Here is a 22,685-nt window from a genome sequence, read left to right on the forward strand (position 1 = left end):
AGCGTCGGACTCCATATGAGGCAGCTTCCTGTGCTTCTGTACTATCAGAGGCAGTATGTCAGTAGCTGGAAATTGTAGTTGGGAGAGTGCTGTCACGCCCATGTCCTTCTTATGGGTTTCCCTTGGGTATCTGGTAGGTCACTGGGAGAACAGAGTGCTAGATTACATGGGCCTTTAGCCTGATCCAGCAGGGCTCTCCTTATGTTCCCAATTCCCTCCCACCTCTAGTATGCTTTAAACCATGTTGCTTACACAAATATTTCAGGATACAAGCTGCAAAAACAAACAAACAAGCAAACAAAACATACTGACCTGTGGTGAAGAAGAACAGAAGGGCAGGGCGAACTAAAATTATTATTGTTATTATTATTGCTGTGTTCTGGCAATTCATCTGCAATTACAAGTTATTGTAAGAGGTTTGCTGTACTTCATCCCTAAGAGACTGCAACTGTCTGAAGGTCACCTACTCAGTTGAGATTTGGACAGGGGAGGGAGAGGTCCCCATGATATCACTCTGCCCATCTAGAACCATCAGCTTTGTCCATATTATATGCCATAATTACTTTCTGCAAAGGAGAAAGACCCCCCCCCACACACAAAAGGATGCAAACAAAACTTCAGTTTGTCCTTTCTTGATATAATCCATCACACAGTGCAATCCTATCCACTAAGGAGTCAATCCTACTGAGTTCAATAGGACTTCCTGCCAAGTGAGTGTAAAGGATAGCAGCCTAGTGACCAGACGACTCCACAAGCCCTTCACCCACCGCATAACTGAAAGCTCAAACATCCAAGGCAAGACACACTTCTGAAGGAAGTTTTAATAATCAAATCCATCATATTAGGCACATGAGTGTGCAGGACTAGCCCTCCTGTGCCATAGCAAGTCACAATGAGACAAAGTCCTCGTTATCCATTTGCTGCAAGTCAATGTGTGTAACAACATGAAATAGTGAGGTGGATGGAAAAAGGCCAACCGCTAGTTTGTAAGTGTCTCTAAGCCCAGCCAGTCATATGCCCACAGAGAAGACATTCAGTGGCATCTAACCCTTCTTTTACAAGGCAACTGAAAAATGTGGAGCCCTTAGGATGGGGCAGGACCTTTCTCTGGTGCATCTGTGGTTTCAAGCTCCTGCTCCTGCTTGCCGTCCTGCATCTCCTGCAGCATGCTCTGGAGTCGCATCTCTAACATCGGGTCCCTGGTCCTGGCTTCCGGAGAAGCCTGCTGGGCTACCTGGAGGTTACAAGCAGATGAACAAGACAGAGGCAAGAATGAAACAGAGTCAGCAGCTCGAGTCTAGCCCCTTACAGGGTTGCTGTAGCATCCTTGTGGGTGGGAACCTTCAGCCCTCCAGATGTTACTGTAACTGTAACTCCCCTGATCCCTAGCCACTGGCCATGCTTGCCAGGGCTGATGCGACCTGTAGATCAGCAATATATGGAGGGCTGAAGACCTCCCACGCCTGCTGTAGCATCAGGAAATTAAAGCACATGATGCTTCCTTACACAAAGTCAGGCCATTAATCCATGCAGCTCAATACTGTTTACACCGACTGGCTCAACTTTCCAGAATTTCAGACAAGGAATCTTACACAACCCAACCTGGAAAAGCTGGCAATTGGACCTGGGACTTCCTGCATGCAAAGCAGTTGCTCCACTACTGACCTCAGCTATGGGCAGCGATATTAGGGCCAAACTAGATGAGATGCTATTCACAGAGTTATCCACTGAAATAATAGTTTTTGGAAGTAAGTGAGTGAGGACTCTGGGACAGGGTTTTTGTTTCAAACCCTTTATCCGCCACTGTGGTCTTGATCTAACCTGAGGCACCCACACCTACTATTTTGCTTTATAAAGGGGGGGGGGTCCATTAATGCCAATGGAAGATCTTAACCAAGAACACAACATAGGAAGCTGCCTTATACAGAGCTGGAGCCATTCGTCTATCTGGCTCAATTTTGTCTGCAATGAGTGACAGCAGCTTTCCAGGGTTTCAGGCAGGGAAACTCTCACAGCCCCATGTGGAGATGCCAAGTATTGACCCTGGGACCTTCTTCATGCAAAGCGGATGCTCTATCACTGAGTGATGGCAGGGAGCAAAGGCTTAACCAATCCCCACCAGCATTCTGATCCAGATCATCCCACACACCCACACTTTCCATTAATTTTTTTAAAGGCACCCACACAATTTATCTGTGTGTATTGGGTCTTGTCTAGTTTGGCTCTACATTTATAGGCCAAAGTCAAGCAAAACATTGGAACACCAGTCCCTACTCTACCCCAAAGGGTCTCCTCTATGTGACAGTGCCCCCTGGATAACCAATGTGCTGCAAGGACCACCACTATAACCTTAAAACTGCCAGTGTTATATCCGGACTTATTCGTGAAAGTAAATGTGTATCAATAGTGGACAGAAATAAAACACGATTACCCTCTGAGTAGTAAACTGCTTTTTAAATTTATCTTGTATGGGTTTGCACGCAATGGTTACTTAGTTGTCAAGTTAGCTCTGGAGAATCGCCAAGTAAGGCCATTTCCAAAGCTAAACTCTAACCACCAGTCTTCAAGTCCATGGCCCTCATACACTGAGGCCCCAAAGACCATTCAAAAACTTAATTCAGCCCCTGCCTCTCCTTTAGAGCAACTCTTTGGAATACTTACATTCTCTGTCACTTTTCTGCGTAAAAGAAGTCCCTCGGCCAAGAGTGCTTTCCCTGTTTCTTCAAACAGTTTGTCGTCATCGATTTCTCCCTGTTTCTGCAGTTCAATGTATTTCTCAACAAACCTGAAATTCAAGGCACCCGTCACCAGTCAAACAGCAACAAGCAGGTGAAATGAATCCCTATTCCTCCATCATTTCAGGGGCAAATCTTCATGTCAGAGTTTGTTCACTTACCTTTGGCAGGTGGATTTGAAGTTTAATCTGGACAGTTCAAAGGCTCTTGGACCGTTTCCATAAGCTTTATAAAATTTCCTAATAAATAAGACAAGAAGTTTCAGTTTGGGACTGATCTATATAAAGACAGTAATGTCAATAAATATGTAGATCCAGTAGTGATAAAGCAAATGTAATTTCTAGAGGGTTCCCCCCCCCCTCATGATCTGAGCTAGATTCCTACACCCTTCAAGACTAAGTCAGGTCACATTCTGTTGGGGACTATATACAAGCAGTGAGTAGTGGGTGCAAATGGTGGGTACAGCCAGAAGCAAAAAGGTTGCAAGTAAACTAATCCATAACCTCAGATTAGAATTTCCAATCCTCTATAGGGTCATAAGCATCAACTTATGAAACTGCCTTCCCTGCTGACCAACCAATGCCAAAGTTGATTATTGATTTAGCCAACATAGGACAGCCTTATGGCTGGCTGCCTTCTGGCAACACAGATTTAGATAAAGCATGCAGGTGTCTATACAAACATTTTGCACAAGACTATTGCTGGTTACTCCAAGCACTTGGGATGGAGTTCTAAACAAATCTTTTATTTCCTGGATGTAGGTTCAGGCATGGGTGATGAACAGTCAGATAACATATTTACATTCCAAGGAATACTTGAAATTCCAGTGGACATTTCTGGTTACATTCACTAAAGACTTATTCACAGGAGACTGAGAGTGGCAAACATTTTTGAGATGTGTGCCCTACTAGAAGTTCTGCTCAGGCAAGAATTTCCTCATATAACCAGGCAGCCAAGCGACCAGTAATTTCCTTGGAATTAAAAGACAGGGGAATAATTAACAGAAGAGCCATCTAATCCTCCATTCTCCTTTTCACAGTAGTAAATCAGATGTGTCAATGAAGCTCAAAGTAGAACCTAAAGGCAACAGCCCCCCCCCAAAGCCCAATTGATATTCAGCATTTGGGGGAAGAGCTAAAGCTCAGTGGTAGACCCTGAGCTTTGCATGCAGAAGGCCCCAGGTTCAGTCTCCAGGTAGAGATGGGTATTTTCCTTGTTTGAAATCCTGTAGAGACACCTGCCAGTCAGTGCAGAGAGAGCTGAATGTACTAAGCATATGACTCTGCATAAGGCAGCTTCCTATATCCCTAGAAGCATACTACCTCTGAATGTGAACATGGCATTTGCCCTTCATGGTTAACAGTCACCAATAGGCCTTACCCCTTCCAAAAATTTGTCCAGCTCTGCTGGAAACCTTTTTATGCTACCAACCTTACACAGGCAATTAACAACAACAGCAACTCCAGTCATGGTTAGCTGATCTCCATTTTAAACCATTTTTACATGGTTTTTATTGCATATATGTTTGGTTGCACTTTAAAACACAAGTAGTTTTCAAAATAAACACTTCCCATGGTGAAGCCCTCTTCAGTTAGCTGCCATCACCACATCTTGTATCAGGAAGAAGCGAGCCCTTTTCTTCATGTTGAATCTACTGTCCATCAATTTCACCGCTAGACCACCCCTAGGTTCAAATCCTCACTTGGCCACAAAGCTCTCACTGGGTGACCTTGGACCAGCCACACTCCCACTCAGCCTAACCTACCTCACAGGGTTGTTGTGAGGATTATATGGGGGCATACACCACTTTGAGCTCCTTGGAGAGAGAAAAAATGTGGGATATAATGATGCAATCAGCAAATGAATGAACGAGAGCAGAAATGTGTGTAGCAGAGGTGAGGGCGTGAACTTACGCTCTAATCTCGTCCTCCTTGTACAGGATGGGGGGGACCACATCTTGGATCTTGCCATATTGCGGACGAAGTTCCCGATAGAGAGGTTCCCTCAGCGGAGGAAAAGCGACATAAACATCAAACCAGATGGGTTTCTTGGCTTCAGGAATGACCCCTGAACGTAGCAGGTCCCGTGTGCTGCGGTATTTTTAAAAGGGAATATACAGAGGAAGAGAGAGAGAAAGAATGAAAGAAAGAAAGAGTATGACATCAACAAAAAAAAACAAGGTTAGGGTGTCCTCAGTCTAAGATAGGGCAAGGAAGAAATGGGGGGGGGGTGAATCTGTAGCACTCCAGATTTCTATTTGACTCCAACTCCCATCAGCCCCAGCTAGTATGACCATGGTGAGGGATGATGGGAGCTGTAGTCCAGTAACATCTGAAGGGCGCGCAGGTTCCCCCCCCACACACACACCTGAGCTACAAGAACATTTGTTTCCAACCAAAAGGGCCCTTCTTGCGTTCTCTTATGACACCTCGCTTCGAGCCCGCTACACCAGCCGCCCCGAGTCTGCAACCTCGACAGTCCCTCCTCACCATCCCATACCCCCGAATTGCTAAATGGAGGACCCGCAAAGCTTGCCTCACCGGCTGAAGACGCTGCCCAGCTTCTCCAACCTACTCCCCGCCATAACGCCTTCGGGCCTTCGCTAGGCCTCTCTTAGCAACCCGGAGCAGGCCCTAGCAACCCGCAGCACCCGGAACCGGAAACGCAAAGCCTCGCGAGACGCCTGCCGGACGCGAGCGCCTCACAGCCTTGTGATGAACAGTTGCAAACAGAAGCAGGAGAAGTATGGATGAGCGAAGGCAGGCAGAAACAATCGATGGAAGAGCTGGGCTGACTGAAGAGGGCGCTGCCTGCCTTCTGTATGATAGGGAAACTGTTTTCCTTTGATCTCTGCCCTAGAACTCATTTGCAATATTATGGCTCAGCCATAGAATATGCAACTGGTAATACAGTGACTATCATTAATAATAATTCCATGCATGTTTCCTGGGATGTTGGCTTACTCTCATGTTACTGTTTGTAGGCTTGCTTCCTTAATAGTAAAGCAGCGTGAGCGTGAAATTGCTTTCGCCCTTCGGAGTAGAATTTAGTTCGACCTAAGAAACTGCAAATGTGCTGTAAAAGGCACTCCCCAAACACACCAGTTCTCCAAATGGAATCGGAGACAGGACAATCATATATCAAAGAACATTGTATTTTTAATATTTTGTTGGAAGCCGCCCAGAGTGGTTGAGGAAACCCAGCCAGATGGGCGGGGGTATAAATAATAAATTATTGTTATAAACTATTATTATATAAAAAAGAACCAAAGTAAATTCACGTCAAAACCCATATGGTATACCTATCAACATTCAAAGTGCATCAAAGAGCAGCTCAATAGCTAGACGACCCTTGTGGTTCCTTCCAATTCTACCATCCACCTGAACCACTGTGCCAGACAGCCTGGCTTTGGGGTGTGTGCAGGGGACGGGGGTCCTGGTTATCTTCTCTTTGAAGTGGAAGTGAAGGAAGGTGAGGACAGGTGACCTCACCTAGGCCCAAAGTCACCCCCCACCAAAGCAGGCTCAAAGCTTCTCAGAGCTTTTCAAAATCATTTTTCTCAGCAGCTAAAAGGCATTAGCTAAGCATCAGAAACATTCCGCTTGCTGTAACTAAAAAGACTGCAACAAAGGTAGGGAACACAGTCCATTGTTTCTCAGGCCTTTCTGATGCCTTCTGGCCTTGCTAAAGAACCACATTGCAACTTACTTTCTGTCCGGGAACCATGCCAGAACAAGAGATTGAAACATATCTGAAAACTCTGAAACCCCTTTCCTGGGAAGGGTGCCAAGAGTCCAAGAGTCCCAAGACAGCTTTCTGTTCATGCTCAGAGGAACTCATGGGGCAGGACTCTGGAAGGAGGAGAAAGCGGGAGGGATCTGGAATGGTTATATATGCTTGTGCACATGATTGTGAACTCGTGCATGCTTTTTGTGACTTATCACACTTGCTCCTTCTACCAGTTCATGGATGGTAGAAATAAAAGCCTTTTCTCCGAAACTATTCCTTGAGTGTCTGTTGACTCCCACTTCCCTTTCCTAGGCGCAATATTTTTCCCACCAGAGGGCAAAGGCTACAGAAGCTGCACCATGGAGCACTGCCCCACCAACCTCACCCTTTCTTACATGCAACCAGACCAGGGGCTTCCTCCTTCTTAGCCTCGGGGTTGCCTTTTTGGAGCTTGGGAGGGAGGAGGTGGGTGGGCCAAACTGGCTTTAGTTGGCTCTGCCTGTCTTTGGCTCTGGTTCCGCCCACTGTGGGGCTCTCTGCCTTCCGCCCCTCCAGCCCCACCAAGCATCAGCCCACACGGTCCCTCCCTCTCCTTTGTTTCACACTCCTCATGATCGCGAAGGGGCACCTGAACTGGTTCTACGAGGACAGAAGGCATTTCAGCTGCTTATTAGTCCCAGAGCGCGACAGTGAGAGGGAACAGCCATGCTGGCAAATGCCACTTTTCTTCCCATTAGGAAAGAAACACATCTGAGTAGAGGAGGAGGAGGAGGAGGAGGACAGACGCTCGGTGTGCCTTGCAACTTAACACAAATTAAAGTCCTTAAGCTCAGACCATATGGCCGAGCGTAGAGTCCAGATGGCTCCCAAACCTGAAAGGCTTGATGAGGCTTCTGTCAGCTTTGTTTCCCCGGCATAAATATAAATAGATGTGCACTTTGTGGCAATTATCTCGTAATAGGAAGACATTGTTACGGATGTCAAGGAAGGATGGGACTTTTTTCCCCTTCTCTGCTTGACTTGTTGAGCACTTTTGCTAAAGATGGGCGTCGATTGCTTTAAAAACAGTTGCTTAGTGAGCATTGCTAGCTTTTGATAGCTGCTGGTTGCTGACTTCCAGATACAACTCCACCTGCTTGAATTGAAGATTGGTGTGTGTTAGGTGGGTGGAGGGGAGAGTTTCACAGCTGGAATGCAGCCAGTGAGAGAGAAAGAAGATTGAAGTTGTGGCTACAGGCAGAGAAGGGCCTCTGTACAGTATGGGACATTCCAGCCATAGAAAAGTCAGAGGTTGCTGTATTTTTAAAAATCACTATTAAATTGCCTTATGATCCGAAGATCACAGGGTAGTTTACAATATGAACAAACAAACAAACAAACACCCCCCCCCCCTCTATCCAGTCAAGCAGAAGGCATTATCCCATGCCGAGCACAACATTTCAGCTAGGCAAAAACATTTCAGAAGGGCACAGTGCAAGCCTGGTCATGGTTTATTGAATTGTTTTTAAATTGCTATATGATATTTTAGGACACACTGTGTTTTGGTTGTTGCAATCCATGATTAAACTGTATACCCCTTTGGAAACTTGGAAAAACACACTTTAATAGATCACCAGATATTAGCCTCACCTCTGGGTGACATATGCCATGCTTTACAGCAGGGAAGGAAAACCCTGCAAAACTCTTCTGGTAGGTAGGGCCAGAGGCAAAAGTGGACGGGGCAACAAAGGTAAATGTTACCTTTGTACTGTAGGCTAGTTTCTACACACACTTGCACACAGCCCTCTTTGTCATAGCTGTCAAGTGTCCCTTATTTGAAGGGACAGTCCCTTATTCCAGCGCCATGTCCCGCTGCTGTCCCTTATTGATGGATGTCCCTTAAATGTCCCTTAAATGATGTCCCTTAAATTTCAAAGGAAGCAGCTCCTCTCCCTCCCTCCCTGCTGGCCAGGGAGGAGGGAGGCTCCAACTGTGTTGCTTGGCTGTGTTGCTCACCCAATAAGAAGTCTAAGAACGACTGCGGGGTGGAACTTGCATGCCTTGTGTGTGGCTAGTTAATGCAAGCTGAGGGGTTTTTTGAATACTGGATGCCATTTTGTTGCATGTGCTGCTGCAAACTTTGCAGTGCAAAGCCAGGCCGGGGAGCCATCTTAAGTTGAGGCTGCATAGGCCTTGGGGTGCATGTGATTCAGATTCTATTCAGTTGAACCTCTGGTTACAAAGTTGGTTGGACAGTGTTCTAGAGGCTACCAGCAAGAGTTTGACCAGACTGCAGGAGGACAGGAAGACTGGAGTGCCTGGAACAGGTGAGGCTGCAGGTCCCTTATTTTGGCTGCTGGTCCCTTATTTTCAAGGCTGCTGGTCCCTTATTTTCAAATCTGTAAGTTGACAGCTATGCTCTTTGTCCTCCATCCATCCAAGCAAAAGGCATGCTCAGAGTTCAAGGACACATTCCAGCCAGGCAAAAACACTCTAGGAAGGTGTGAGGAGGCAAGGATGGCGAGCAGGGAAGTTCTGAGGGCCAGGTAGAGAAACCCAGGGGGGCACATATAGCCACCAGGCCTGGGGTTACATCAACAGGCTGAAAGCATGGCTGGAAAAGGAGTGTCCACCAAAATGAGTATTATTTTATTCTGGTTTTTATTATTCATTATCATACCTTTTCCCAATGAGCTCCTCCCACCCCATTTTATCCTCATGACAGGTAGGCTAGCAGATGTCCCAGGGTCATGCAGCTTCATGACTGAGCGGGGAACTGAACATTATGTCTCCCAAGCCTTGAATCAGGCACTTCATTTGTTTCTTCCCTTTACTCATTTGTTGCTCTTGGTTTTGGTTTGTTTGCCTTTGTAATTAAAAGCAGGGAATTGCTTTCGAGAGCATCGCAAAATTACTCTGGGGGTGGGCAGCAAGTTTGTGACCTTACAGGTCCTAGCCAATCAGTGCTGTGCAGAGTAGGGTTATGCAACTAACTTGGCTTTCCCAAGCCTAGTTCTGGTGAGGAAAGATTTCATCTGAGCACAGCGCAGGAAGTTTAGCTTGGCATCATTTTACACAGCCTAGGAAGGCTTGAGGCCTAGTCTTCGGGGTCTCTGTGCATGTTTTGATGAAGGCTTACCAGCACTTCCGAGATTTGTCCACCAGATGTCACCAGATGTAACACTTCACATCATATCCGTTGTATTCTCACCCACTCCCAACCATCCCCTTTGATTAATGCGCTGGAACACCTACACCAAGGTTACTGGAACAAGCAGTCTTCTCATACCTCCAGTATTTCCAGGAAATGTCTATGAGATACATCCTAAGAATACCAGTAAGCCAGATTTAGGTTCCTACTGTTCTAATTACAGACCAGCCGATGCAAAGCCCACATTCTGTATCTAAAAAGGATGTCTGTCTCCCTTCTTCCAAACCCAAGATTTGGGATGCAGGAGGTGGGCTTGACCTTTAAATCTGTTCTTGCACTATATTCTAAATGAGCAGTCTAAGTTAAGGAGTCATAGAACGGTAGAGTTTGAAGGGACCACGAAGGTCATCCAGTCCAACCCCCTGCAATACAGGGATCTTTTGCCCAACACGGGGCTCAAACCCACAACCCTGAGATTAAGAGTTTCGCGCTCTACCAACTGAGCTATGGTCCTTGCTTTTTGCACTTCTTTTTAATGTTTGTGTTTTAACAAGTTGCCTCGAGTTCCCTTTCTGAAAACAAATAAGCAAACCACAGTGGAGATTCACAAAGCCAAAAGCATTACGAGAGTACAACATGACTTTATTATATGAATTACTATTAAACATCTTTAAGAGAGAAAAAAAAATCATGTATGGAAATAAATTCTAAAATAGCAACACACAAACGTCACAGGAGTCTCTTCTTCTTTTTGTTGGTTTGTCTCCTTTTTAAAAAAACAAAACCCTCCCCCCCTTTTTTAAAAGAAAGGAATACAAACATTACCAAGGACAGGACATTGTTTGGTGGTCAGAGAAATACAGCTTGGTTTAAGTGCCCAACTTGGCGGCCTCTAAAATGCATTTACATTAGATTCTTTAAAAATGACATCCTCGCCCTCATTCCTCTGGGCTATATGCCCCATGGGCTCAATTGGTCCAAATGTCCAGAGGCTGCTAAAGGAAATGTCTGAAAAGTTTCAACCCACCTGCACAAATACAAAACTATTCTGTTTTGGCCATTCCCCAATTGCTTTCCAAACCTGGCAACGACACAGCGAACTTTCTTGCACGGAATCCATCCTCAGTCCACCTGGCTTAGTATTGTCTACACTAACTGGAAGCAGCTTCTCTCGGGTTTTCGTTAGGAGTCCTCAGCCCTACCTGGAGATGTCAGGGATTGAACCTGGGACCTTCTGCATGCAAGGCAAATGTTCCACCACTGAGCTACAGCCCTTCCCCGACCTCTGTCTCTCATGTAGCCTACATTCTTCACTGTGCGAGGCTTAAAAGGATGTCACTGTAGCTACCTGAAGAAGTGGAGGACCCGGGTTCTAATCCTGATCCACTGGGCATTGGGGTGTGTGCGTGCTGTTATTTATATGGGAGCCTCTGTTGGAAACAGTTGCTCCCTTCCATCCATGAAACTCCCAGAAAATATGGATTGAGCAAATCCCTTATTGCTCTTGCCCGGCCAATCCAGGAAACCACCCTCTCTTTAAGAGACCTATCCCAGCTACCAAGGAGGACTCAGCTACGCTTCTCCCACCTGCATTCCTGGCCCCATTGCCCACCTGGTCTTCTCACCTGCCGAAGGGCACAGGGCCACAGTTGCATCCAGACCGCCAATATTCTGCAGGAATGTATTCAAGGTTGAACCAGGAGCGTAGAGTTGTGCAACTGAAGTGGATCAGAGCTCTCTGTTTGCTTGAGCACAAAAAAACCCACCTTTCGAAAGATCAGACTTTTTTTGCAGTTAGGGTTGTGATGGGGAAACACATTGGAAAAGGTGGGACAAGCAGATGCTTAGCAGGGAAGATGTTAAACACGCTGCGCGAGCAAATCGAAACAAATGCTTGTCATAAACAAACAAATGAGAATGGGTATTCAGGAAAGGCCAGGTGTAGTCTAACCTCTGCATAAGCTTTATTGCAAGCAAATCAGTATGAATGCTCAATAAACGGGTCATCTGGAGTGGGTGTGCCCTTTCAGGCTGCAATACTGTTGAACAGCCAGGAGGGTTCTCCAAAAAAGAAATTTCCCCAGCCTCTAAGCTGGGCATGGGGAACCTTTGGCCCTCCAGCTGTTGCTGAACCGCAACTCCCATCAGCCCCAGAAACATGGGCAATGGCCAGGGGTGATAGGAGTTGCAGTTCAGCAGCATCTGGAAGGCCCAGGTTCCCCACACCTGCTTGAAACAGCCCAGGCTTCATCTGTGTAGACTCACAAGGATTGCAGGGTTTCATGGGAGCTGAACAAATGTACCCAGATTCTCATTTGTATGCTGAAACTATCAACCAATCACAAGAAGGGGCAGCCAGCACTTGTTTTAAAACAGAAGCGAGGAACCCTTTTCAACCTAAGAGCCGCGTGTCCTCATTGGCAACTTTCCAGGGGCCACGTGCCAGTGGTGGGCAGGGACCGGGGGCAAAAGTAGGTGGATGAGTATAGATTTTACCTTCATACAGGAGATTTCTACTCACCCCTCCTCTCCCTCTTCCATCCAGTCAAGCAAGCAAGAACAAAGACATGTTCCAGCCAAGCAAACACACCCAAGCAGGGTGTGAAGGAAGGCTGGTGAGGGGGTGTTGCCTGGAGAAAAGTCTCAAGGGCCAGGCAGAGAGAAGCGACCACATTGACCTGAGGTTTTAAATGTAAAAAATAAAATAAAGCAGGACAACAGGGAAGCAAAGAATTTGCAATGGCAGAAGGAACCGATTGAGCCATGGCTCCGAGAAAGGAGTCCTGGTCAAGCCAACGAGGGCAGGATGGAGAAGCAAAGCTTGCTAAGGAGCAAGAGCTGGAAGAACAACCTCCTGGCAGAAGTCGGTAAGGAACAGCAGCCAGAAACCCCGAGGCAAAAACCATCCTCCTGCCTGAGAAGTATCCCTTCCCACCCATCCACCCTGCAAAAATTAAAAACTGCCAACCCAAAGGCAAGGACATTTGTTGGGAACTTTGGCTGTGAAACTTTGCAACAGCCCATTTTGGAGTAGTAATACAACAGGACCCTGGCCCATTCCTCCTTTCCACCTGTAACCTTAGGGCCATAGGAAGCTGCTTCATATCAGGTCAGACTGTTGGTCCATGTAGCTCAGGAATGTCTCGCTCCAGGATTTCCAGGTTTCAAACAAGGGATATTCCCAGCCCTGCCTGGAAATGCCAGGGACTGAACCTGGGTCCTTCTGCCTGGAGGTGCTCTGCTACTGAGCTATGCCCCTTCCTCACCTAGCTGCCAGCTAGAGCATTAAAGGCACAGGAAGTCTGGCAGGGAGAAAATGCTTCAACTCCATGAATCCCATATAGTCATTTCGCTCAAAACAGGTGGGGCCATTTCCCCACCTCTTGGGGAAAGCTGTCTGCATGGCTTTTTACACTGTTGGAGGCTAGAGGGATAAAGACAACAGGCAGCGTGTCCTGAGGAAGGGCAAGTACCCTTGACATGTCCTCTTCCGCGTCACACTTCCCGCAAAGCAGCCTTCGTGGTGGGGTGGAAGGCAGGGAGCCCAGCAGCAGGGGGCGCCAGAGCCAGCTAATTCTGGTTTTGCTCTAGTTCTCTCCTCCCTGCTGTTCTGTAAGGGGGGCAATGCTACTGGCAGGCCAACCCCTCCCTGCCCCAAACAGGTTGTTCTTAAGAAAGCAGGCAGGTTGGGGGGGCTGGCTGAAGACAGACTGAGGTTGGGGGGGGCAATGCCCCATTCGCCCCTAAAGGAGCAGCTTCCCTTGCTATGCAGCAAGATTTTTTCCCCTGGCTTCTGTCTGCGTCATAAAAATAAAATGGAAAGTTTAAAAAGTTAAGCCACGAAGCAATGGAGCCTTCAAACTAGCAGATCTGATTCCAGAACTTGAGTCCTTTCCAAGCATTCAGATAGAGAGAGGGAGAGAGAGAAAGTCCAGCTATAGATGTCAAAAGAGGAACAGCCGGTGGCTTATTCAGCTAGGAACCCACGGAGAAGGGGGGAGAGGGAGAGAGGCTGGAAGGCTTTTCTACTGTTTATTTCCAGTGGCCACCCTCCAGGTTTCTCCTTGGCAACTAGTGGGTGCTTAGCCTCAAAGAGGGCTTTGGGAGAGGGGGGTTGTCTTATCCTGAGGATCTCTCTCTCTCTCTCTCTCTCTCTCTCTCTCTCTCTCTCTCTCTCTCTGCTTACCCCAGTTCCCCTCCCCAAAAGGGAACCGTTTCTGCCTGGCAGCCCCTCAAGTTTGGGGATCTTTTTAAGCAATACTGCTTTCTCCCAACTCTCCCTGGAAACTTGGATCCCGTACAAAACAGCCCTGCGGAGAGAGTCCAAGAGGCTGAACTTTTGTCTAAGTTGCACTGACGTCACTTCTGTGCTGGAGAACATACAAACCTTCATTCAGGGTTTTGAGGGTTTGGGTTGTTGTTATCCCCCCTCCCCCCCTCTTGTTAGAGCCCGGCTGGGCATTCTGCGCCTGTGATTTAAAGCAACAGGCACAGGTTCCGCTGCTGGCACCACTTTGGATGGGCATTAAAAAACCACCAAAACAACTCAGGTCTCTATGGTCAGTGTCACTCCTGAAAAGCAGGATGAGTGTCTGTGTCATATCAAACCTTGGCAGTCACAAGCAACAGGCATGGTAGGCCTGACAAAGGGTCATTTGCCATTAGGGCAAATGAGACACTGCCCCCACTAAGTTCAGTCTGCCCTCTCTGTCTTCTGCCCCCATCCCCAGTTCCAGGGGACGCCAGCCAGACGCTGTATCAGAGGAACCAAAGACTTCCGTCCTAGAAGGACCCTCTTGTGAAGAGTCCCCTCACATATGGCCTTGTCATAAAGCACCAAGGTAGCATTCAAAAGCCTGTCCCTAAGTGGGCAAGGACAACTGCGTGCTTCCTTCCTACTTAATTATCGACTGGCTCCAGGCTTTCAAAGCATCACCTGAGCAACATGGGACAAAAACCACATGGCTTTCACAACCATCACATGAAGAATGCCTTATTCACAGAAACACATACAGAATACAACCCTTTACATCAATCCTATTTTCCAATCATAATTTTCAGCAATACAAGGAACACATAGTTAGGAGTGGGGCCACGCTGAAGCAACGGGATGAAAGTGGTTTCTAGCTGGAGGGACGGCGATTCCGAGGCCCACTTTAAAAATAATAATAATAAACAAGGACCAAGGGCAGGGGATTAATCCACTGTGAGGCATTTCTGGTTGTTACTTGGAATCAGCAGAAACTCTCTCTCTTATTTAACGTGGAGAGAAGTTTATAACATCCTGACCATCCAATCTCTTGATTTGGGCTTGTTTTCTGTTAGCAGCAATAATTATGTAACGATAACCATCAATGATACAATGAAATTCTGAGGCCATCCTGTGGCTGGAGAAAGTTCATCTGTTAGTTAAAGAGATATGGTTTAAAAACACCAGGCCAGAATCCACATTTGAACGGCATCTCCCCCCGCCCTTCGTTCAGACGTCTGAACGCTACAGTATATAACAAATAAAGAAAGTCCTTGACCCATCCTTAAGATCTCGAAAATTCATTCTGCAGTTTGCAAAGATTTGACGTAGAAAAAAAAAATCAGGTCAGCTGTAAAATCAGATCTCTGTTTCTTTCCTCCTTTTGGGCTGGTGATTCTTCATATTGGAGGAGGAGGAAAAACCAACCGGTAACTGTTTTCGAACCCAGCTGCTAAGAAAGGACCAACCATTTGCCTGGCGTTATAAAAAGCTTGGGCTTCGAGAAGCATCTGACAGCTCCAGGGGAGGACAAAAGCACCTGACCCCATCGTGCTTCTCTGACATCTTCTAATTCTCCCATTATTCACCTTTTCTTTAAAAATATATATATTGGCCAGCTCAGGATCTAGAAGACAAAGGAGGGCAGATTTCAATGCTTAGTAAAATTGAGCTTAATAATAATAATAATAATTTATTATTTCTACCCCATCCATCTGGCTGGGTTTCCCCAGCCACTCTGGGCGGCTTTCAACAGAACATTAAAAGCAGAATAAAACTACAAACATTTAAAACTTCAGGTGTTTTTTGTGCCACCCCAAAACCAGAATTGAAACCACTCTTGCTGTCCTTTAGCACCATACTATGACCAAGACAGCGGATTTTAGTGGCTCAAACTGGAAGGGTCAATAGAAAAAAAAAATAGAAAAAAAGAACACCCACTTTCTGGAAACATCTTTTTTTTTAATGGAATATTCAATACTGAACCCAAGGCAAAAGTTCTGCATAGGAATCCAACCCAAAGTGCATATAACCTCAGTATTGTCTACCCTAGATGTGAGGAACCTTAGGCCAGGCATAGGCAAACTCGGCCCTCCAGATGTTTTTTTGGGACTACAACTCCCATCATCCCTAGCTAACAGGACCAGTGGTCAGGAATGATGGGAATTGTAGTCCCAAAACACCCGGAAGGCCAAGTTTGAGGAAGCCTGCCTTTGGTCTTCCAGATGCTGTTGAACTTCCTCCCATAATCCCGGGGTAAGCATGGCTGACAGTCAAGGGTGATGGGCATTGTAGTTCAGCAACATCTGGCAGGCCAAAGCTTCTCCACACCTAGTCTATACTGAATACCTGTGGCTCTCCAGGGTTTTCAGACACTGAATCATCCCCAGCTCTATATGGAGATGCCAGGGATTGAACCCAAGACCTTCCGCATACAAAGCAGATGCTCTGCCACTGAGCTACATCCCTCTCCCTAATCTCCAAATACTCTTCACCTTACTGTGCTTCTTTTGATGTTTCATCTTCTGTGTGTAGCTGTCGCCTTCTTGCTTGGCCTTCTTCATCTGAAAGGCAGAGGAACGCAAGAGAATATGGAAACCTGCCGGTGAGAAGCAGCTCACTCTGCAGTTACGTGGAGCTGCTGTCACATGGGCCCCACAGAACGAACGAGAGAGAGAGAGAGCACAGAATAAGCAGGGGGACTGCGAAATCTTGTGTTAGACCAGCCTCCACAGGTGAAGATATAGGGCAAGGTTTTTGAGCTATGCAGAAGTCTACACCAATAAAGGATCAGGCATCGTTATATACAGTTTGAAAGGATCTTAAAAAGGTGAAATCAGTCCAAGCAGTAGCCTTATGAGCTGAGATCACAAGTAAATCAGCACACTGAGCTTAGCTGGGACCAACCCAAAGGTAGCACTCACGTTAGACACAGGGCTCTCGCCTTACCGCATGAATGTCCTTCAACGTCATCAAGAAGATTAGCTGTCGAAGCTGCTGTTCCCATCCTGCACTTGCAATTAAGGAGGGAAAAAGAGGAAACCAATGGCATGTTGAGGGCACAATCTATGCCAGGCCTCAGATTATCTGAGCTCCAGAACCATGATTTACATGGCTATGGCTCAGCCTTGGGAGAGTAGAAGCCAAAGCTAGGGTTCCTCTGTGTGTGCGCACACACATGTGCAAGATTGTCTTTCACTCAGTGATCTGCAAACTCAACTGGGAATCCAAAGATTCGCAAGACACACTGCATCGTCATCACCTATTATATATTTTGGAAAGCTGTTTGTTCTCTCTGCACCTGGCCACCTCTTTAAATACCATAATTCTGAGATCAAGAAGCAGGTTCACAACTACGTATACAGCAGGGATGAGGATGGGGACAAAACTAGAATGAGCAGGCCCTGCCTTTCCTTGGCTCTGCCTCCTGTTTGGTTTCCCTGCCATCAGCCCTACCATTGCCAGTGAACACCAACCACGGCTGGTGCTGATGGTGACATCAGCAAGAACAAGCAAAGTGTGTTGTAAATCTAGGTCTATTACATTTTCAGCTGAGCTGCTGAAGTCTATCACAGCACAGGGATTTAGCACGGTGACTTGCAAGTTGGAGGAGGAGAAATGAGTTCAACTCCCTGTTCAAGCACAAAGCTCACTGGTTGCTCTTGGGGTAGGCATGGACAGTGGAGAAAACCCAAAGGGAGGCCCCTCTTGACCCCTGGGCCATGCCCCAAGGAACCTGAGTGCAGAAAGCCAGCTCTGTGCCAGCAACATAATTTGGCTGGCATGGCCAACCTCACACTAGAATGCAAGGGGGTGGGGTTCTGAGGGTCACATGCACATCAAACATTTAAAGCGTATTTTACACACATGGTTTTCCCCAAAGAACCATGGGAACTGTAACGGTGGGGGTAAAAGTACACTTTCCAGGGTTCTTCGGGGAAAACCATGTACTTTAAATGTGCTCGGAACTGCAGGGATTTTAGCACCCTCAAGACACAATAGCAAGACTTCACATGGAAGGATACACTTGATGCTTCAACAACTGTTTTCTTTTCGATTTCCTCATTTTGGTCTTCTCTGAGAAAGCCCTGGCAAGTTCAAAGAGCTTCTTGCGTGTAGCTGGAAAGGAGGGGCGGGGTGGAAATAAAGGTTTGTGGTTGTTTTTTAAAGGAGAAAGAGGATGTAACCATGCAGTATCTCTAGGGATTGTTAAATCAAAGACCACTAGAAACCCTACTCAAAACCCTGGCTTTTGAAATTAGGGTTAGGTTCTAGCCTTAAAGACTGGGAACCTGTTTAAAATAAAAGACGTGATCTTCTCGGGATACTGAATTCCGCACCTAGCTTTCTGCCAAATGTCGTGGCCAGGAAAATGGATCCAAAAGCCTGAGCTGACTGTGCAGTCATCCCCATTCACCCCTCTGTGCTGGCAAAAGCTCCTGCCTGCATTGTATACTGCAAGGGTCACATGCACCCTCCCAAAAACTCCAGTCAGTAACAGGCAGGTATTAAGATTCCCATATACTGTCAAAGTAATTCAGTGGTCTAGTGCAGCATTTACGATACATTCACTCATGCAGACCGGTGGGGGAAATCCCACCGCAGCTCCAGATCCAGCCATGCTGCCCACCATGACACAACTCACATTTCCCCATGTGTTTTAATTTGTCCCTGAATAAGGCATCATCGGAGACGGCACCACTGGAGCGAGCTACATCGTCTGGAAGGCAAAACAAACTCGGGATTAAAACGCAACGCTGAGGAAACAGAGGCAAATTTTCAAGGTGTGTTTTTTTTTTTAGTGTGCAGTTAAGACAAAATGCTAAAAGTCGGGGGGTATTGTGGCTGGAAAGCCGATCGTGTGCATTTTGAAAAACAGAGAGGGGATTAAACATGTTAGGCATGTTGCCATTTATTATCATTCTTTTTAAATTTCTACCCTGTCCTTCATCCAAGGATCACAGGGCGGTTTGCGATATAAAAACACAAAAATACGTAACGTAGTAACAAAAAACAACACACACCCCGGCACACACACAGTTTGAAAGGTCATATATTGTTTAATTAGCCAAAGGCCTGGGTGAAGAGGAATGTTTTTGCCTGGTGCCTAAAGATAGGTAATGAAGGCGCCAGGTGAGCCTCCCTGGGGAGAGCGTTCTACAAGCAGGGAGTCACCACAGAAAAGGCCCATTCTCATGTTGCCACCCATGAAGAAGTGCCTCAGATGATTGCAGGCTCCAGGTTGGTTCATGTGGGGAGAGGCGGTCCCTGAGGTATTGCGGTCCTGAGCTGTTTAAGGCTTTATAGGTCAAAACCAGCAAACAGAATTGGGCCTGGAAACTAACTGCCAGCCAATGAAGTTGGGCCAGGATTGGTGCTATATCTGCAATCGTCTTGCCCCAGTGAACAGCCTGGCTGCTGAATGATAGGGGAGGAAACTATATTTGTCCATTTTTCTCCAGATCACGCAGTGCAGTATTTCCAGCCTCAAGGACTAGGAACTTAATAGTAAATAATTAAAGAAGCAGAGAGTGTCTCCTCGCAACTCTTCGGCATTTAACACCAAATTTGGCTCTTGTGAGGTCTGATAGTGGGGCATGCCCAGGATGCCCCAATCCTCTTAAACAGCCTTTTTCAGCATTTTGCCCCTGAATCCAGCCGTGGCTGGTGCCCTCTGGGAATTGGTAGGGCAGAAGGTAGGGAGCCCAACAGCAGGTGGCGCCAGAGACAAAGACAGGTAGAGCCAGCTCATTCTAGTTTTGCCTCCATCTTCCTGCTGAGATCTTAAAGGGGCAACTCGGACACTAAGGAGGAGGAAAGTGGCAGGCAGGGCCACCCACAGACTAGTTGTAAGCGATAAGGCATGGGAAGGGGACATGCTGAGCTATGCCCCATTTGCCCAGACAGACCAGATTCCACTGCCTGCAGCGTAGCATCAATTGCCGTTAGCATCCTCAGCCAAAGCAGTCTCTTTATAATACTTGGCTAGGCCCCGACGGTTCCACGGTTTTCATGTGATAGCAACAGACAGTGGCTCTAATTCCCTCCTCCGAGGCTGCCGCTCGGCTCGGGTAGTGAAGGTTAAGCAGGATTATTTCCTCGTTCTGCCAGCGAGGCAATATCCCCTTTGTTCAAAGATGAAAAGGAAGGAGGAATCCATGCTTACTATGACTGGGGACCAGAGAAGGTTGCTCACCATTTTGTGCCCAATCCTCATGGGATGGGGGAGGATCTGGAGTGGGGGGAGGGCAGGGAAGACTAAGTCCTGATCCAACAGTCTAAAGCAAAAGGAAACTTATGAGCATTTCCTTGCAAATGTACAGGGCAAGAGTTGAAAACATATTTGTCGTGTCACACCAGCTATTTGCCCCAGATGCCCAAGACATACTAAACCAGGCATGTCCAAACTGGCACCTATGGGTGCAACTGATGCCTGTGGAGGCTCTCACTGTTGCCCCGGGGCAAGATCCCCAATGCTGACCTTTCATTTTTAAAAGAAGTCTCTAGTCTTCATAAAAAGGAAGTTTTGGTGCAAAAAGGTGCAGGTTCTTCTAAGCTATTTTTGTGAAACGGGAGTCCACATGGTGTGGTTTATTTCTGCTGCCGAAGAAGAAGAATGTTCCCTGTTATATCAGACAGAAAGAGAATGTGTGTGCATGTGTAAAATCAATACTGCGTGATCTCCACGACCTGGACCAGCAGGACAAAGCCGATTTCCCATGGCAAGCCTAAATTTGTCATGAGTGACTGTCTAATTCTGTGTTACCATCGGCAGCCATTTTGTGTTATGCCACGCCCCCCCCCCCATAGCAGCCATTTTGTGACTGGCACCCCCAGCACTCTCTCAAAATTCAAAATGTGCCAAATGGTCAAAAGAAAGCTTCCCCATACACAGCTTAACTGTTGGTGTCAAACAAGGCCTGGGGGGAACTTGGGTTCAAATTCTTACATGAAGACAAAGCTCTCTGAGTGACCTTGAGCCAGTCATTGGACACCCCTGCATAGTCAAAGTAACCTAAGTACTGATTGAACTGGAATAATTTTTTACTGGATTTGCACCCTTACATTCTGGCAGCTGACCACAAAGCTAACATCTGTCCTTTAGGGGGGGAAAACTATTGGGAGGTAATACCTGATATTACAGAGGTGAAAGGAACATCATTAGTGAGGGCAACGCTGCTCATCTTGGATTTCTTCGACTCATACTTCAATCGATCTAGATGGGGACCAAAAAAGTAAGAGAAGGAAATGCATGAGTGTCACAAACTGGCAGTCAAGTGGTCAGGACTTGGCGCTTTCCCTGCTGTGGTCTGAGCTTGATTTCCATTCAGGCACCGTAGCTCAGTGGGAGACTGCTGCCTTGCATTCAGGTCAGTCCTCAATGGAATTCCTTGCCGCTTGAGGTTCAAATGGCCCTCTCTCTGCCATTTGCCATTGGTCAGTCAAGACCAAGCATAGGCAAACTCAGCCCTCCAGATGTTTTGGGACTACAACTCCCATGATCCCTAGCTAACAGGACCAGGGGTTAGGGGTGATGGGAATTGTAGTCCCAAAACATCTGGAGGGCCGAGTTTGCCTATGCCAGGTCAAGACCTTTCTATACTGATAGGCTTTTGCTGCTCTGCCTCAGATAAGACTTTGTGTTGAGGAATGTTATTTTATGTGTGTCGTCATATATATAAAACACCTCAGTTTCCTAAAAAATACAGCAGAGCACACCATACAAAAATGACAACAGTAATAAAAACATAAATAAAATGGGACGGGAGACCATTTATAAAATTGGTTGGCTAAAAGAAAATCCACATTCCTACCAAAAAACAAACAAACAAACAAACAAACAAAGCACCATAAGATTCTGAAATATGCAATTACCTCTCTCAAGGGCCAGGAGGAAATCCCGGTTCCTCTGCAGCTCCTTCATAAACTCCTCATTCTGCAGAACAAGCGCGATCCGCTCATCTTCTAGATACTGCTTCCACTTCCTCTCCTGGTCCAATGAGCCGTGGGCCCTCTGGCTTCCTGGGCTTGCTGTTTTTTGGTGGCAGCTTTGCGGACTCTGGAGGGGGCATTTGCATATAGCGAGAGAGAAGGAATGGCTAGGGAATGCAGGCTTCACAGGGCAGCAAACCCATGACCACCACAGTGAACCAGAGCCCAGAGCCCCAACCCATCAGAGTGCACTCCCCCGATGGCTGCACCTGTATGATGCATAACCTAGGTTTGTAGCATTCATACTTTCTTTTAAATAGACACTTAAAAAAAATAATCTTAGGTGTTTACCTGCTTTACCTGCCCTCCCCCAAAACATAACATGTGAAGCTGTCACTCTGAGGACTCTAATCCACAAGGCTTCATTTTTCAGTCCACATAATAAACGAAACTAGATGTTCAGTGGAGAACCAGATCTCTGCCTACTCTAAAAAGTAGGACTGGGAGTGTGTGATTTGACCAGGGAGGGGGGGACTGGGGGGGGGGAGGAATGCAGGAAACAGGGTAAAGTGTTGTTCCTTTGCCCACAACATTTCCTCTCCAAATCATACACTACAAACTTAACGCTTTTCAGATGCTTGGTGGGAGACTACATTTTGAGACAGGCATCTGATACTGGATGCCCAGCTTGGCCCTAAACCCACAAGTCTCCTCTCTTCCAAACACAGCACCACCTAAACTGTCTCTCTTGGGGCAAATGAAAAGGCTCAGCTTTTGATCTCAGTGTCCTGGGAGATCAGGGTTCTAATCCCCACTCAGCCACGAAGCTCACAGGGCAACCTTGGGCCAGTTGTTGCCTCTCAGCCTAACAGGGTTGTTGTGATGATAAAGTGTGGGGAGAGAGAACAAT

At 46.8% G+C, this 22,685-nt stretch overlaps 2 protein-coding genes across 15 annotated transcripts in view; both read right to left on the reverse strand.

The window, feature by feature from the left end:
- Positions 1–803: 803 nt before the first annotated feature.
- Positions 804–5,433, reverse strand: MRPS23 (mitochondrial ribosomal protein S23). Its single transcript, XM_083714887.1, has 5 exons — positions 5,276–5,433; positions 4,649–4,825; positions 2,897–2,974; positions 2,662–2,785; positions 804–1,234 (listed from the first exon to the last, which is right to left on the reverse strand). The coding sequence occupies exons 1-5, from the start codon at positions 5,317–5,319 to the stop codon at positions 1,085–1,087; spliced, it is 573 nt and encodes a 190-aa protein (XP_083571013.1). The 5' UTR covers positions 5,320–5,433; the 3' UTR covers positions 804–1,084.
- A 4,782-nt stretch (positions 5,434–10,215) lies between these two features.
- Positions 10,216–22,685, reverse strand: part of CUEDC1 (CUE domain containing 1) — a 62,048-nt gene continuing 49,578 nt past the window's right edge. For 7 of the 14 annotated variants that reach the window (XM_083714748.1, XM_083714747.1, XM_083714749.1 and 4 more), the window contains 7 exons: positions 21,719–21,902; positions 20,976–21,059; positions 18,489–18,563; positions 17,869–17,962; positions 16,793–16,851; positions 16,344–16,407; positions 10,216–15,470 (listed from right to left, as the gene is read on the reverse strand). In XM_083714748.1, coding sequence (XP_083570874.1) covers positions 15,464–15,470; positions 16,344–16,407; positions 16,793–16,851; positions 17,869–17,962; positions 18,489–18,563; positions 20,976–21,059; positions 21,719–21,902 — 567 coding nt within the window. In that variant the 3' untranslated portion in view covers positions 10,216–15,463. Of the gene's footprint in view, positions 15,471–16,338; positions 16,408–16,792; positions 16,852–17,868; positions 17,963–18,488; positions 18,564–20,975; positions 21,060–21,718; positions 21,903–22,685 lie in introns of all 14 variants that reach the window. The other 7 variants (XM_083714743.1, XM_083714742.1, XM_083714744.1 and 4 more) reach the window with 2 other exon arrangements.

Source organism: Podarcis gaigeae, assembly GCF_964106915.1.
Source record: "Podarcis gaigeae genome assembly, chromosome: 15".
NCBI lineage: Eukaryota > Metazoa > Chordata > Lepidosauria > Squamata > Lacertidae > Podarcis > Podarcis gaigeae.